The sequence below is a fragment of the Tympanuchus pallidicinctus genome, unplaced genomic scaffold (genome assembly GCF_026119805.1).
Source record: "Tympanuchus pallidicinctus isolate F22 unplaced genomic scaffold, pur_lepc_1.0 scaffold18, whole genome shotgun sequence".
NCBI lineage: Eukaryota > Metazoa > Chordata > Aves > Galliformes > Phasianidae > Tympanuchus > Tympanuchus pallidicinctus.
Genome location: NW_026294699.1, coordinates 14,364,330 through 14,382,223, shown reverse-complemented (window position 1 = coordinate 14,382,223; position 17,894 = coordinate 14,364,330). Strand labels below are relative to the sequence as shown.

At 38.3% G+C, this 17,894-nt stretch overlaps 1 protein-coding gene across 4 annotated transcripts in view; it reads right to left on the bottom strand.

The window, feature by feature from the left end:
• Positions 1-542: 542 nt before the first annotated feature.
• Positions 543-17,894, bottom strand: part of PARN (poly(A)-specific ribonuclease) — a 34,147-nt gene continuing 16,795 nt past the window's right edge. For 3 of the 4 annotated variants that reach the window (XM_052679471.1, XM_052679469.1, XM_052679472.1), the window contains 5 exons: positions 17,334-17,420; positions 13,512-13,586; positions 7,676-7,865; positions 3,300-3,493; positions 543-1,487 (listed from right to left, as the gene is read on the bottom strand). In XM_052679471.1, coding sequence (XP_052535431.1) covers positions 1,435-1,487; positions 3,300-3,493; positions 7,676-7,865; positions 13,512-13,586; positions 17,334-17,420 — 599 coding nt within the window. In that variant the 3' untranslated portion in view covers positions 543-1,434. Of the gene's footprint in view, positions 1,488-3,299; positions 3,494-4,359; positions 6,903-7,675; positions 7,866-13,511; positions 13,587-17,333; positions 17,421-17,894 lie in introns of those variants that run through there. The other variant, XM_052679470.1, reaches the window with a different exon arrangement.

Here is a 17,894-nt window from a genome sequence, read left to right as displayed (position 1 = left end):
TGCTATGGCTGCTACTAAACAAACCAACAATAACAACAACCCTTAGGTGCACTAATTCCAGCAGTACTCCAAGATTAGAAATTAGACATTTCACATTTGAGGGATTTAAATCCTTTTCCCTTTTGCAAAACAAATCTAAGATTCAAGATAGTTCTTGCAATCACTTAAAAAGCCACACATTTCGGCATACCTTCAAGCAGGTTGCTGCACTGTTAAAATGACAATGGTTCACACTGTGATGTAAGTACAATCTGATGCAACTTTCTTAATATTCCACTTTTCCATTGAAACGGTTTTCAACTTGCTGATTTGCAGAACCCTCATTCTTTTTTCCAAGGGAAATGCATAGCAAACCTTTTTCAACAGACTTGGCTTTTCCTCATTACATTTCACAAATATCTTGAAAGTAGTCAGTCCACAGACCTGATACAGACTGAAAACTGTATGAAGACTTAAAAATAATTTTAAAAAATAGTGTTAGGAAGAGCAAAATAAGAGCACAAAAAATATATTTCAGGAGCCAGTACATAAAAGCAAACCACTTCCTAAGAAAATTTCTTTAATTTTCATTTTATGGAAATACATCTTTTGTTTTTATTTCCATGATACAAAAATGTTAAATATCAAACATTTTCTGAAATCTACCAATGCAGATCTTTTTTAAACAAACAGAGGGCTGGTACAGTTAGCAGGTTTGTCACAGGTACCAAAAAACATTTTTAACAAAAACCCCACAAGATGGGGAAGAAGCAGGGAAGAAATAGATAGGGACTTAGGGGTGAAAACAGCAGCAGATGTGAAAACAAAGAAAAAAACTACCTCCCACCATGAAATTCATATTTAAGGAGCACATAAATTATATTTTTGGAAAAGACAGGGTATCTGTAAAGCTGGTATTCAGATGAAGCTGGCTGCACTGGGAATGAAGTAAAGAATGGAAAACTAAAAAATGATTTCCGGATAGTAACAGGTAAAAAGCAATATGTGAAACTGCAGCTCTACCTGTATCAAGAGTTCTGACAGCACTCTGATGTTGCCTGAAAAAATATCTAAAGATTAGGAGATTTGTGGTAACTTCCCTCAAGCACAGGAAACAGTCTAGCACAAAATCATAGACTGCCAGGTCTTTTTGTACATTTCATAGCCAACATGCCAAAGTGGATGACTGAAATACATCTAGTCTTGCTTCTTAAATCTAACATAATTAACAACAGCAAGGATTTCACTTGATCAACAACAAGATCATATACTAGTCAATATACACAGAAGTAAAATTGACAGTGATTGTTCAGTAAACAGTTTAAAATAATTAAACTGGTTTTCAGGACACATACTGATTTGTTAACACCACTTCAGTTAAATAAATTATGGCTTCCAGGAGGTGCATTCTCACAACTGCTTTCAAACAATTCCACTTGTTAAGGCAGTTATTTCCTACCATGTTTCAGGGACTTCAAAAATTTCAGTGGAATTACTTGTGAGGCTTCCTAAAAAGACAGAATCAGAAAGCTCTATATTAATGACTTCAGTATACAAATACTGAAAGGAAAGAAGTCAAGACTATTTTGGTTCTTTCAAAGCATACAAAATCCTATTTTTCTCCTCCAGATACATTATTTACAGTATTCACAGAGAGAACCCAACAAGCTGTTTAAAAGACATCCCCCATCCTTTCTTCTGTTCTACAGGCTGCAATAACTCACAAAACAGTGAAAATATCAGGTGAAACATGATCACCTGTCACCTGTCTGTATTCAGCCAAACACACAATTCCAAGTATTCTGGCAAGAAAAACATGTTGCTGTTGAAGTCAGCAGAAAGAAATGCTTAAATCAGCCCCATGTGAAAAGTCTTCCAAATAAAAGCAAGACAGACAATGTTAAATATGGAACAGAACACTGCATATTCTAATTTATACATCCTAACAGTTTTTAGAAGATAGGAAAAGATCTATAATTTATATTAGAAACACTGTTGATTTTCAAGCACTGCATATTGAGTTCTTAAAAAAAAAAGAAGAAAAAAGAGAAGATCCATAAAATACCTCAGAGAGAATAAAGACTGCACATTTTGACAGTTCTACAGGTCAACTGCCTACTGTTTCTTCTGCTTTTCAAAATCGCACCCTCCTGAAAACGAGTTTCTACAAGCTGCAACAGCTAGCAGTCCATGAAATGTGAATGATCTGCTCATGGACCAGTAAATCTTCAAATAAACATGGGCTTACTCTAAGCATGTGGTGGACTGCAAGAATCGTTACAGACGACTGTGAGCTACTCATCCAAAATGCTAGGAAGGGAGATTAAGCACATTCACTTTTCCTCAGGAAATAAAAGCACAGCTATGTGACTCATAGAAGCCAAGTACTACAAAATCTGAAAGGCCTGCCTAAGATTAAGATCCCAGTGGATGGGCACCAATCTGGCAGCTCACTCCTCTACGGAATTGTCTCAGCCAGTACTTTATCAGATGTTCCAGAGAAGGAAGGATATCAGCATTGTACCAAGCTGTGTGCAGGAGGGGTGGTGTGGGGCAGGCAAGCTGACTGTGAAAGTTTTGGCTTAGTCTTAATGATAGATAACATTCAGACCAGATTGAAAAATAGCACTGGTTCCTGAACTTACAGAACTATCTCCCAAATAACAGTGAATAAGGGATGCAAGTGCAATGTCATCAAGATAGTCTGTGTTAACATTTAGAAGTGTTAATTACAAGCACACATATATTAGCCTTCAGGGCAGTGGGAAGATTTATTAAAATTGGACTCCTTTGCATACAGTAGAGTTTGTTTAATGATACACATCTTGCAGACCAAGCTGCATGCATTCATTCATTCTGAGACTCCTTCTAATCAAGCTTAAGTGAAAAGGTCAACATGAGGGGAGTCTTACAACTGCTGATGGCTTGCTGGACTAACGAGGAGATCCACTATAGAATCCTGCTTCCAGAATTCTTTTACTTTTGTTTATGGTATTTGAAGTTCCTGCATAACCTAAAAAGTCTCATTGAAGAAAAAAGAAGTTTAAAATAGCTAAAAATATTTTACTATATAGAAGAAAGTAAGCCAATAAGAAATCAAATACATCCTGCTTCATTTAGTTTGATGCAATTTTTTTTCAGTTTAAATAACATACAACAAAATAAGTTGTGACAGTGCTTAAAGTCCAGAAAAATTGAGACATAAAAAACAAACAAGCAAAAAACAAACAAAAAACCCTCAACAACAAACTTCAGTTCTGTTCAGGCCTAGGGCAGTTTCAAACAGAACAGAAAATTATGATCAAGAACATTGCTTTTACCTGCCGAAACTTGTTCTCTCTTGATTTTTTTGAACCTTTTGGCTTTTTGAACCTTTTTTGGAACATCTGGAGGTGACTCTGCATAGCAGTTGGTCTCATCTTCTGGAACCCCTTCCTCTTCCAAATTGTCAGAACCAGTTTCTTCCTGAATAGGACTCATACTTCTCTTTCCCGCTACACTGGTACCTGTAAAACTGAAATGTGGAGAAAATACTGTTATCAACAAGTTAAGAATAACTACTAGATGGGTACTAGTTACTATGTATCTATTAAATGCTTAAGAAAGTAGTAATACAAACTGTATAAAGTGCTGAGCCATAACATTACATTATCTTGAAGATGTGACTCAGCTGTAAGAGTCCATAACAGTCATCTAGGATGTTGTGCAAATGAAGGTTTTTATTGTTTGTCATGTAGGTGTCCCAGGCTTAGCTGCTATTCTGCTGAAATCACTTAGCTCAAGTGTAATTAAAGCTGCTCATCTTCATATTGAAGGCTTCCACATGCTAAGTTCATCTCCTCTGTCAAAACTACACGCAGTTTTACAGTATTTCTACTACAGAGAAAACATCATGAACACGCACTTAGAGCTCTGATTCATTCAGGAAACACTGAAGTTATGCTACAGAGATTTTCATTCAACTAGAATGCAATTATGAATAATGAAACAAGATGACTATTCTTTCATTCAATATTCAATTCTTTTATTTCTAAGTTACAGAACAAAACTTTTAAACAAAATCTTTTAAACACAGTTTTAAAAAAAACTTTGTATTTTTTTTCTTTTAGTCACTAATACAAAGAAGCACAGGGTATCAATAAGGTTCAGGTAAGGGAAGTAAGATCTAGCTATACAGTTTTGCCTTTGAAGTGAAGGCCCTTTTTCATCTGAACGTTTTAGAACAGACTCTTTCTGAGATGTCCAAAAGCAGTTAAAAACCATGAAACATGATTATGCTTCATGCTCTTACTTCCACGTTAGGAACACAAACACCATTTCCTCTGATGAATACCTGGCTCTTCCTCCAAACATTCACACACAGAAGGCCTTCTTCAACACAAGTCACCACAACACAGCTACCATCAGCAGAATGACGAAAGCCAAAATGCTGTTTGGAAAGGGAAGGGGGTGGGACAGGAGCAAAGAGCCCTCGTGAAAACAAAGTTTTTAATTCAGAAAATTAAAAATTACAAGGGCTTGCTCCAAAAGTAATGCCTCCTATCTTGTGATGTCAGCCCTGATGTCAGAGGCAGCTGTTGGTGGGATGGCAGCAGAGGCTGAACCTGCCCACCAACATTCCATGACAGGTTGTTGCTGTGTGACAGATGGCAGCAGAGGGGCACTGGGACAGAATGGCGCCTGACATGGAAGCGTGGGGGGAGCGAAGGGTGGAGCTGAATTCCTCCATGTGGAAAAAAGGGCCCCCAGTGACACTTATCAGTGCTTGTGAACACTTATGGAGACTGAACAGTGGTGTCAGTGCAGTAAGAAGGGGTGCTGCATTTCAGCTGTGGTGACAGTGACAGCAGTCACCTCAACTGGTGCAGATTTTCTGGGGGGGGGGCACAGAACATTGAAAAAATCAGGTGAGCATTTTCTCTATCAAATAGCAAGAGTGTGAGCTTTGTGTCTGCTGTCGCTTCCATGGACATAAAAGGAGGCATTACTTCTGGAGCAACCTACTTGCTATTATATTAAAAAAAAATTGAAAAGTTTAAGAACTCTACCTTTGGGAAAGGTATTCTGAAAAATACATAGGGAAGAAAAATCATGACCCATAAATTACAATTCCAGGACTTAGAGATACTCTAAGGGCTCTTAGAAAGAAACTTACTGTAAGGAATAAGTTCAAAACAAAAACTAATTTCAGGCTTCACATTTTTCCTGCAGACAAAAACAGAAAACAAAACTAAAAAAAAAGAAAGCAGACCAGAAAACAGACAGCACGAGGATCCAAATATAGGCAATCAAGTACTGTTGACTTCCTGCTTTCTCCTAAATTATTAGGATTTTTTCTACATTTACTCATTCATTGCATGGAATCTACATGACTACAGATTGTGGATTTGGTTGATGTTTTTTTTTCCCCGTGTGTCCTATTCTTCTTCGACCTAAAATAAGGTTCGAGAAGTACAGCAATGTTATTTATTCACTTAGCAATAGTAGCAAATGAGTATGGCTGTGTATACGAGTCAGAGCACTAGTCAGAGCAAAGTTCAGTTTTCTAATTTTACCAGCTATTTTGGAGCACGTCCACCCGTCTGTCTCAATTTCCTTACTCTGCTGAGAAACAACTGAACAAAGTGGAAAAAAACAAACTACAAGCTATCAGTAATTTTCCAATTCAGAATCCTCATCTTTCTGGATACCTAAAGCATCTAGAGACAGTCTTAGACCAGCCTTCAGAACACACATTTAACAGCAACAATATGATTACAAAAGAAAAAAAAAAGATATTTGAGCAGAGTCCAAACCATTTTTGGGCAGCAAAATAAAGTTTTATTCTTAGTTTTAAAGTAAAATTACTAGCCGAGTTTAGGGAAAAAAAGTAAGGAAAGCCTATCACATATCACCAGTTGGCAAATCTGCTTAGTTAGCACAATGCAGTTTTCCTGTTGGTCACTGAAGATAGCAGGTGTGGGTGTGCATGTCTTCAGCACAGGCAGAGTCCAGCAGCCCTCCCTCCCCAACCTCTCCTTTCTGCTGACCTATCCAAACACCAGCTAGGATGAATGCCACGGGAAGAAGATGGTAAAGGGAAATCTGGAGTTAAGGAAGAATTAATGAACCTTCAATACTGTTCTTCTAAGTTTGCCAATGTAAGGCAGAGGCTTTTCTTGTAAGAAACAACCAACAACTTCACTCCTGAATGAATGTGGCCACCATGGAGAACAGCCATTCTGCAGCTGTGCTCCCTTCGCTGGCAGAAGCTGATGCAGTAAGCTTATTAAGTAATAAATAAATAAAGGGTGCAGTAACACGAAGCTATTATAAGAGATCAGCTGCTAGCTTCATCATAGGAACGAGCACTACACTATATATGGTTCAGATTAATCTGGAAAAATATGCACATATACACACATATAATCATTTATAACACTGTATAAATATGTTTACATGTATCTTTAAAATATTTGTGTTTATGTATCTCTGGAAAGAAAAATGCATCTACAATTACCTTGAGTGAACTGAAAGACCACAAGGTTTGAAGTTACATGTTATACCTAAGCTGGTACAACTGCCAGATCACACTGGAAAGAGGAAGTATTTGCAAGAGACAAGTTGTCAAGAGAACACCATCTATCGAGTGAAAAAGGAGACAAAACTAAGAAAAAACATGCCAAAAGATCTGCATGGAAGGGAATTTGGAAGAGAATCAAGTCACTTTATTTCTGGATTAGTGAGAACTAAAATTTGTAGAACATCAATCACAAAAGAAGTTCAGTCTACAAACAAATTGAAGACTGCTTTCCAGGGTTATCAAAATGTTGATCATCCAAAAATAACATAGCAAGGGTGCTTCTTGGGGAATCTTTCAATACAAGAAAAACAGCTTCAAAATTTTCAAGGACATGAAGTGTTCAGGCAGACAACTCACTGAGCTAAAAGAAAATTAAGGAAACAATTCACTGAAATTTATTCAACAGCTTTCCACGTTACACATTTGTCATCATCCCCTACTAACTTGAAAGACAAAAACAAACCTGTCTTGCAGTCTTACTGCCTTCCAAAGTATTTGTTAAAAGACAGAATTATCTATGGTTCAAACCATAAGCCACCAACACTCACTGTCTGTCTAAAAGCTGCGAGATGCCCAAAATACACATAACAGCATTCAGTAAGGAGAGAGACTTGCTCCACTAGAAATAAAACTAAGACTGGCTATCTTCATTTACCTTCCTGTTCCTGAAACACAAGGATGACTCCATCAGGACTGCCTAAGATGGTAACTTATACCCTTCACTGTGGCAATATCACCATGGAAAACCATCCAAAAAAACTGAAAATCATCTTTACAGTAGCATAAGAAGAGAGCTTTCAAAGCTCCCAAATGCCAGCAGCCATGTAGAGATGTGAAAAAAATGAAACAGGTAACTTTTTTATTTTGATTTTAAGAAACACTGCTGCTCCATCGAGCTCAGAGCTGCGAGCTGGCCTGCTCCCAGTATCACAATATTTCAAGTTTGCCTCATCACCAAATCCCCTCTATTCCTTTATCCATCATCTTGTGACAGGTGCTGTACCACTAATGATTTATATGCAAATTAATAAAACATACATACAGAGAAAAACGCCAGATACGAACTATCTGAAAAGTGCAATGCCTTTGGTGAAAATATAACAAAAACAATGAGTGCACTGCAGAAAGTCTCACCTGTTAACACAGTAGTATCGACTCTGGGAAACGTAAGGTGCACCTTGAGTTTTCAACCGTTTTCTCTCCATCTCCTTCCAACTATCTTCCGTACATTTTCTTTTTGCTCGCTTTTCTTCATGTTTTTTTTCAACATATTCTGCGTATGTCTGGATCCTGTAACTTTCAGCATATCTGCTGGTGTTTACAGCTATGGGAAAGGCAAGAGATATTATAAACCAAACACACAACAACACGCCTTCTGAGATAGCTTAGTTTTAAGAGTAGAAGGCAGCAAACTATTTGTTCCATTCATACAAATGTCTTCTATCTAGTTCCACTGGTAGTGGCAAAACAAATAGCTGTACTCTCCTAAATCCACACTGCATGGTTGAATTACATACTCAAAATACTTCTGAGTGAGACTTCACACAAGAAGGGTTAATTCTTTTAAATTAGAAATCATCAGTTCTTCAGTCATAGTCCTCTTCCAGATTGCTTGTTGGCAAGAAGAGATTTCCTGGATTTTTTCCCTTTTAGTCTCATTACTTAACCCAGCAGGTTTATTTTGCATGTCTGCCAGGAAAAGACGACATTTGCAAAGGCTCTGCCAAAACTCTGTTTGATTGCTGTGAAACATAAGCTTATTTGAGCTGCATTTTTGGTTGCCCAAGATACTGGTGGAAGCAGCTAATTAGAATCCAGCTGCTGCCTCCTATCTTTCTAATGTTCCATCTCCACTTAACTGAAAAAGTGCTGCCAGTTGGAGGTAGAAGAATTAGAATCACCTAGAAAGAAAAAACTGTCACTGCCTTCACTCAGCAACAATTCACCAGTGTTCCTTTGAGTCCCAGCATCTTTGCAGAGCTGCTTTTCATCTGTAAGCCAAGCTCTGGCATAAAGCCATTGCTGGAACAGATGAATCAGCAAATTAAACTGGCTGTCAACTGGTGTCTTCTACTGTTTTTAGCTTAAGTCACTGAAATAAACCGTCATAAATCAGCAAACCCATTTAAATATAAAAAAAAAAAACCCCACATTCCTTTTCATGTATGCAGACAGAGCATTTTAAAATACTGTAATAGTGAAGTGGAGATGAAATCTTTATTTTAGTTGTGTACTTCCAACCACTCTGTAGAAATTTCAGATGTGTGTATCACCTTCTCGTTCTTTATGAAGTGCTGTCATCTCAAAGGCAGGGTATTCTGCACTACCTGCAATGCACACACAAGAGGCAGCATGCTCCCACATCACCGCTCAGAAACGCAGGTTGGCTTTTTTCCTCTTTCAGAGTAGGTCTCCACTCTGCATATTGACTATGCTACTATGAAAGCAGTTACCTATAGTACAAGTCACAGCACGTAGGTGCTGCTGCTGCAAAGTCTTTCAAACTTACGTAAAACTTGGCATCAATATCTTGTGTATCTACTCCCAAGAATAGGTATCTGCAACTGTGACTCACGGCCTGATGAGACTGTTGCACTACTTAAAGGCACATTAAACATACCTCCTTTCACACCCCTTACATTTGTCTGGACTGTGAAGTCAGAGGATCTCTTCATAAGAATATATATATATATATATATACTGAGAATATGTACTGCCCATGAAGTGAGGGTGCAGGCATCGTGAATGAATTACTAATGCTCACTGGAGTTACTGCATACCAGCCAACATTCCTAAGGGTAACATTTGTTTAGTTAAACTCAAGCATGTTTTTACTTGCTAAAATCAAGCACGTAGTTACCATGGATCATCTGATAAACAGCAATTTGTTAAAACACAATAACAATTTCACATTATTTGTTTTGCTATACACTAGGAGCCAGAGTTACGGCTCTTCCATTTAATTTCCTAACAAACCCTGCTTACATTTAAGAAAAAGATAATCCTTATTGAGCATCTCAAAGGTCATTTTTTAAAACCTGTATGAGAATAAATATTTTTGGTCAGACAACTGTTCTTTCTTGAAACAAGACCATTTATTTTTAGCAGCATATTGCATTCCACAAACATATTCACTTTATATGTACGTATATACATATGAGTGGTTCTAAAGAGCTAAACCATACTGTGACCAGCATTGTATGCTCAATTGAGCACATAAAAAGGTATATGCTAAAAATATCTCTCCATGCAAAGCACAACTGAAATGAAACGTGGGCAATTCTAAGGAACAACACAGACAGTTACATCCTGCATGGTCTCTGTAAGTTTTAAAAACATTTTCTCTGATGCTCTGTCAATGCTACCAAACCAAATAGAACTACCTTAACTCTCCAGTGCCAACTGAAGAAAAGCACTGCTTGAATGTCTTGTGAATTCTAACAAAATATATCAAACTAAAGGGAACAGAATTTTTATTTACTTATTTTTAAATCGTAAAGTGAAGATAAATTTTCCTTTGAGAAGCCTGTTGGTAATGTTGGTAAGCAACACCACATGGCTGCATTTCACTGCATGGGTTGCAGCCGAAAAGTCTTGGTAGACAGACATTTTCTCAACTCTATTTACAAAAAAAGCTCTCTACACTTGATAGCAACACACACTAGCAAGATGGATACTTTGTTGAGCTGGATTATTTAGCAAACCACTTGCTAACGCTTGCATTAAAATAAAACTTTATCCTGAAATACTTTTATTCACTTTCAGCAGAATTATCGCACATAAGCCTACTTCTCATCATGTCAAGTAAATATATTCCAATTGTGGCTGAAGGAAGTAGAAAATAATGACTAATTCAGGCACAGATTGCCTGCTTTCTATTTTCCATCGCAGCTGTGCTGCTGCAAATCCTTCTGCCCATGCCAAGGTAAGTACTGCAGCCTTGCACCACCTTCCCCAATAAAGTGACACTTCATTAGCGCGCTCCTAAGATCCTTGTCCTCAAGGAAGCCCAAAGAGGAAAAAACCCCACTGCAAACTGTTATGAAAAATAAAACAGTCAAGAGTTAGCTAGAGCAAGGTACTGAGGTCTCAAGGAAGATCCTCCAGGATAATCCTGCACTGAGGCATCACGAAAGGAGAGTCTGGGTTTGCTCTGAGGTCAGGAGACTATTATTTATTTTAAAATAACTGATAGAAAACACTTCAGCACATAGAAGAGCCTATTTGTTCAAAAACTTATAATGCAGTGCAACTTCGGATCCCAGAATCACCTAGAAACATTCAAATGCCTTGAAGAAGTTAAGAATTTACTCAGTCGACACAATTCCAGAAATATAAAGCCCATTCACTCCCAGAGATCATCAAAATGATTTACTCAGTCTTTTATTCAGTGATAAGGAAAGAAGCCTCAATACAACTAACTTGGAGCACTCAGTACATGCGCTTCAAGAAGTTTCTGACTCTTCAACAACCTGCCTGATGTTTCCTCCCAAGGGAATCCATCAGACTTCCGTGTATGGATCGCTCCTCCTCAGCTGCCCAGACTTTAAACAGGCTGGAAGCTATTGCATTAAAACATACCAAGTGTCAATATTTTGTTAGAGAAATTTTAAGACTCAAGTACAAAACATGCAAGGACAAATCATTGCGTCAGACACCATTTTTCCAATACAAAATAGAAACATTTTGTTATTTAACTCAGTACCTAATTCCACAAGCCACCAACACAGAAGCACTCACGGACAGTGAAGGTCTATTTCCCCGCCTCAGGTAACCCATCTACGAAAGACTGATGCACCTTTTTCCTTTTCTTCCCTTTTTCTGATAGCCTCATGCTGTTTTATTGCCATTCAGCACAACTAAGAACAGCATAAAGGTGAGACTCTTAGTTTCACAGTAGCTAGCATTATTCTTGAAAGTGCTGACAGAAGCCTGAAGCCCCATAGTACTACTCTAATATTTTAAGGAAGTTTTACTCAAATGCACTTATTTACATGTAACACAGCCCCTTTACAAGTCAGATACACTTGCAAAAAACACCTTCTATGTTCCTTTCTTTGCTGCATTGTAACAATTTATTTTTTTTTTAATTCAGAATAAAAACCACCCTGAACTTGTCTCACATTCCTGCAGGTACCACTGGGTGGATCTTGCACTAAGCTTACATCATAACTTTCTTTATAAGTAGAAAATTGAGGTGAAATGCCATTTTAATGCAGGATAGTTGGATTCAAGCATCTCCATGCAAACGTGCAGGCCAGCAAAGCATCAAGCCAGCATCATCACCTCATCTGCCCTGCTGCACGTGCTGGCTAAGTAATTCAGCATTCCAGTTACCAGGAGAAAAAAAAAATCCCTCAACAAAGACCACAGAAATGATGGTATAGTCCACTGAGACTGTCCACACCACAATCTTGTAAGCAGATTGTTATAAAGGATTTTAACTTTCTTAAGTTGCAGTTTAAATACTGAAAGAATTCAAACTATTTAACCTTTGCACCCTGTTTAAATTCCTCAGTAACTAAAACAAAATCTATGACATATTTCAAATAATCCTAAACAAATGAAAAGGCGGTGATGAGAATATTGTTGCAGATAACTGACAGCAAATCTGTCCTCCTAAATCTGCATCACTAATGCTGAAAGCTGTGAAACAGCTGTGCTGTGAATTATGCCACCAGCTCTGCTTTGAGACCAAGACTGGAATGTATCAACCAGCAATTCCGCTTCTTGTTACAGACAAGATTGCCCAGCTGTACAAAGTTCACCACACCTCACTCCCAGCGCTGATGAGCACAGAACGGCTGGTAGAACTAGTGTGCTCAAATTTGTTAACATACAAAAAGAGTAAAACGCACAGAACACTTCATTTCTAGTAAAAGAGGTAAAAGGTCTTTGAGTACCAGCAGACATTGAGAACAGACTGCTCAGGTATGAGAGACTTCTTGGAAAGAAACAGAAAGCACTGCCATTAGATTTCATCTAACAGCTTGTTACCAAATGGGAGAATCCCATTCCTCACTCCTTAGCAAGTCACATGCTCTCACGCCCTCCTTTATGGTGCTTCTGATGATTTCTGAGCAGTTGCTGAGCTGGTTAACCCCACTGAGCCTGCAGCAACTTTTTTCTGGACACAGAATCAGACAGGAAAGCAGTGAGAGCTCACCGTTAGAGCAGGAAAAGAATCACAGAATCAGAGGGGTTGGAAGGACCTGCAGAGATCACTGAGTGCAACCCCCTGCTAAAGCAGGCCCTGCAATAGGTGGCACAGCTCAGCGCCCAGATGGCTCTGGAATATCCCCACAGGAGGAGACTGCCCCACCTCCCTGGGCAGCCTGTGCCAGCGCTCCGTCACCCTCCCCACAAGGAAGTTCTGCATGTCAGGACAGAACCTCCTGTGTCCAAATTTTAGGCCATGGCTCCTCGTCCCGTTGCTGCGCACCGAGAAGAGCCTGGCCTCATCCATTTGCCTCCCACCTCCCTTCAGAGATTGATAAACATTGGCCAGATCCCCTCTCAGTCTTCTTTTCCCCAGGCTGAACAGACCCGTGTTTCTCAGCCTTTCCTCACAGGAGAGATGCTCCAGGCCCTTCATCACCTTCATGGCTCTCCGCTGGATGCTTTCATGTGAGCATTGAATAAAAAGGGATGACAATACCAGAATAATCATGTATAAGAGGCTGTTTCAGGTCAGTGTTCTCAAGCTATAAGTTATGGGTAGGTAGTTCCTTGACCACGGAAACTACTGGGGTCTGGTGGACCCAGCAACAATGAATGAAGAAAATCTCAAAAGCAAAAACTGCTTTTCTGCATAACTGGAAGGTTTACTTCCAATAAATTCAGAGCCATTGCTCACTTCTCTGTGCAACACAGTGGTTTTGTCACTAGAACTGCAGATGCTGCTGGCTTAGAGAATTTTAAAGCAGTTGAAGTCTCATCTTAATTCTGAAGTAATTTCAGAAACACTTACCTATTTGTACTTGGTCTGGCTGGCTCAACGATACAAACGCTGACGTATCATCAATCCATGAAACCTGAATGTTACCTAGAAAAGGCAAAAGAAACGATTGTTTTTATCTTAGGCTCAGTCACACATTTCATCTGCTGTGCCAGATGACAGATAAGAAGATGCTCAATTAAGTGTAACTTCAGCTGAGAATTTTTTATTATTTTTATTTTATTTTATTTTTTTGGCAACAAGACTCCACAGTAAAGGTGAATATTGCATCACCACGTATACCTGAGCCCAGAACCACTTCAGAAAGAGTGACCACTGCATGCTCATCCTGTATACCCTCAGACTCACTTGAGTAAGGAGGAAAAAAAACTATAAGATTTGACTAATGCCTTTCAGACTCCTACAGGATTCTTCTGCCTTTTTGTATTTTTTTCTCCTTCCAATCTTTTAACAAGTTATAATCAGCAGCTTTTCAGCCCTCACTCCATGCACCCTATATATTTTCACAACAAAAATCAAAGTAATTTTGGTATGTAATTTCAATTTTGTACCAAAATAAAGATCATCTCTTGGGGTTTCAAAACCAGTCCATTCTTCAGAACTGCAGCATTTTTTGAAGACAAAGAAAGGATTGGCCCAAATTACCACGCACTGCTCCTTTTCCAAAACAGCTACAAGATAAAAAAAATTCTGGTAGTGTTGTGGCTCACACAAGCAGAGAACTCTAAGTATTGCAACACTAAGTCCTCCAAATCTGGTTTGTGTCACACTTTCATACTATTTCCTGGACACACAATGAAAACCTCATTTTCAGAAATAAGAGGAGGTCAAATACACAAAAACTGTGCACCTCATTTGGAAGTTGTCAAAATGGAAGTGACTGGAATCGAGTTCCTCCATTCATCAAACATACATTCCATTTTCTATGGGAATAGCTTAAAATGTAACACAGGCACAAAAACTGCTTACAAAGGAAAAAACATGTAGGCAAAGATTCCCACCTCAGACACAAGGACTTACTCTGCAGTCTGAAATCCTTTTACATCTCCAGTCCTTAGAAGAGGACTGTCCACACATGTCAGACACTGAAAACTGGTGTGACCTTTTTCAGGCAGACCAGGATATGACATTACATCTACAGTCATATCACCATTTAACCTTCAGACTTTACAGGATTTTAAAAAATGATGCAAACTGACTTAAAATGCACTTCAATTTCATGTGACTTTTACCTGACCCACGAAAGGCACTTAAACTGAAAGATGTACATGTGACCTCTAATTCATGAGTCCCTGAAGTTGTAGGTTGCTAAAAGGCAGGAAAACTGTTTTACTTTGGCTCTGTTTCTTACATTTCCTAATCACTTGCTACCTTCATTTAGCCAAAGAAAAAGAGATTGTAAGTACATTCTACTGTATTACAACAAAGAAAAATGATCACAGTGACATCACCTTAAGATTGCAAAGTTTCTATACACCAACATCAGACAAAAGAAATAGCTGAATCTTTTCTGTGAATAAGAGTCGAAGCATATATTGAATGCAAACAACATTTTCCTGGTGAATAATTGAAAAGGGTTAACAGAGCTTCCACCTTTCTGGCAGGAAGAGAGTGCAAAGAAAGCAAAAACTGCTGAAGGAAACATTGCCGTGAAAAGGGGGAGGAAAGACCAGAAATGTACACAGAAATACAGGATCAGAATAAAATAATTACAATTTGAAAAGGTGCAGCACATGAAGCTGTGATGCCTATGTGAACCTAAGCTACAGAAGAATATTTAGCAAGAAGTTTTTCCTTAAACTGGATTGTTCACATGTGACAGGGTCATTTTTTAAGCTCCACTTCTCTTTAAAAAAACAAGAAAAAAAAAGTTAAGCGAGGATTTTTCAGCAGAGGGAGCCAGGAACAAATGTCAGTGTGTGGAACCTGCAATTGAGTCTCAAAGTTGGATTTAAAAGTCACTTAAAGCTACGTATGTAGTAGCTCGGACTAGCAGAACAAGGTTTAAGCACATGAAGGATCAATTACTTTTATTTCTTTTAAAGTCATTTATGCATCTCCAGATCAGCAAGGTTCCATGAATACACCACTGTTCACTTCCCTCTCAGAGAAGTCTCTCGTGTTCTCACAAACCAGGATGCAGAGGTTTGACTCCACTCATTTGGAAAAAATTCACGTAGCAGGTTTTTACAATACTGTGGTAGTACATGTTTTAATTAAAACCCATTAATTTAAGTGGCTGTGAAAGATATGCACAAAAGCAATGAACTGCAACAGATACTATTTTGAATACCTTCACATCAGTGTTTAAAGAAACAAATGTTTTTAGAGTGCACAGTACTGCGAGCATTTGCTCAGTGAAATTACATTCACTCACGAGACTGTAAAAACATCTTGCAACAACAGGTTTCCACTCGGTCTGCATGCAAACTTCAGCTGCAAGTTTGACATCGCAGTCCCTTCGGCTGTCTCACTGCTTTCATTAGAAACTTCACAGGAGATTACAACTCTAATTCAAGTACTAGGCTAAAACCAAGTCAAAATGATTTTTCTCTAAGGACAGATCAACGTTATTATTTAGCTTGACAATTTATTTAGAATCCAGGTGAAAGTTTACTTTAAAAACACTTTAATTCAATTAGCATTATAAATGGAAACAATTCACATCTGTTGCTGCCACATTTTTGGGGCTTTTGGCAAATCACTGCATCTCACATTGCCTTTCGCTCAATCCTGCTACAGCTGAAAAAGCGTGGGATCCTATAATTCTGGAAGGCATCCTCTGCAGCCTGTTCTGACATGGATTAAGCATTATCCAAAATACCACCAGTTTGTAAATTTAAATCTGAAAGCACACAGCTCTAGAATCTGTAAAAAAACAGATAAATTCCAATTCCAAATTGAATAGTACTTCAGATGTGTAAGCATGACCTCTGGTGGTAGTGATCCCTGCTTCTGTTTCACACCAACGCTGATAAGGAGTTGTTCAAACGTGTGAAGTTATATGGCTGAGTGTTTAAAAGCCTGCAGAAACAATACCCAAGCTGCTCTTACATGGGGTTCTTACCCCTGTGAGTCTAACTGAAGAAAAATCTCAGCAACTTACATTCTAGACTTATCAAATTTGAATATAAAGTTCTATCCTGCTTTATAGTAGCATCACACTGCAATGCAGATCAAGTCAAAAGGAACAGAGATCCTGAACAGGCTACTGAGTCACATTCTAGGTGAAGAGACAGATATTATTACTGAAATACTATTATAGTTATATGACAACAGTTATTACTATAGAGAATCAGAGCAAGCACTGAAGTGACAATATTGAGTATACTGAGGGACTTTCACCCTGTTACTGGTGATTAGACATCCTTAGGGTTCACACTGTAACTCCTTCAATCAAGGGAAGATTCAGGTTTGCCCTGAATCCCTCTGCCACACTACAAACTATGACTTAAGTCACTGACTTCACTCCTGAGGGCTTGATCTGCCTGTCATACCAAGAGCCTTTCCCTTTGGTCACCTTCAGTCTCAATTCTTTACCAGGAGAGGATATGAATATAAAGATGACAGTTCCACAATATTTAACAAGTACCAGGTAACAAAGATTTCTAAAGAGCAGTTCAGCGAGGCAGACATTTTAGACACATCACTACAAAGAAATTCCTAAAGGTATCTTTCAAAAATCACTGATTATGATTTATGTATGATTTACCCATACTAAGCCCAAATTCATAGGTCAAAAATAACAAAGAAAACCAGACGTATTTTCCATTCTCAGAGGAAAAAATTAAAAAACAAAAAAAGACATAAGGAAGACTAGATTATATTACTCACCAAAGGCACTAAAAAGCTGGTAAAGGTCACTAGTCTTCCACTCTTTGGGAAAAGTGACGTGAAGAACATGATCTCGTTTTGGCTGCACTGCAAAATAAGAAGTTATTTATTAGAATAAAAGTTACCACTGGTATCTTTAGCACAACCTTAAAAAAGAAAAAGTTACCTTACATGGTCATATAGCTTTTACTTTTTATTATTATAAAGAGAACAGGCCAAGACCTATGGAACAACACCAGGCATCAGGGAAAACTTATCCACACTTACGCATGAAGTAGATATACAGATGATCTAGTATGATTTTGTATAAGAAACTGAAGCAGCATTACATGCAGCAGGAACTGCCCACAAAATCAATCTGTTTGGGGCTAAGTATAGAAAAATAAAGCAAAAAAGCAGCAGGCTCTTCATGCTCTGGCTCCGGTTTTAGTATGTTCTTAGCAATAATTCAATGATACAATTTTTCTGTCAGTAAAAAAAACCTTAGCCCTGAAACAATGTTCAAAGCAGTTTTCATTCCAGGAACAAGACAGAACACACACTGACAGACTTCCTATTAAT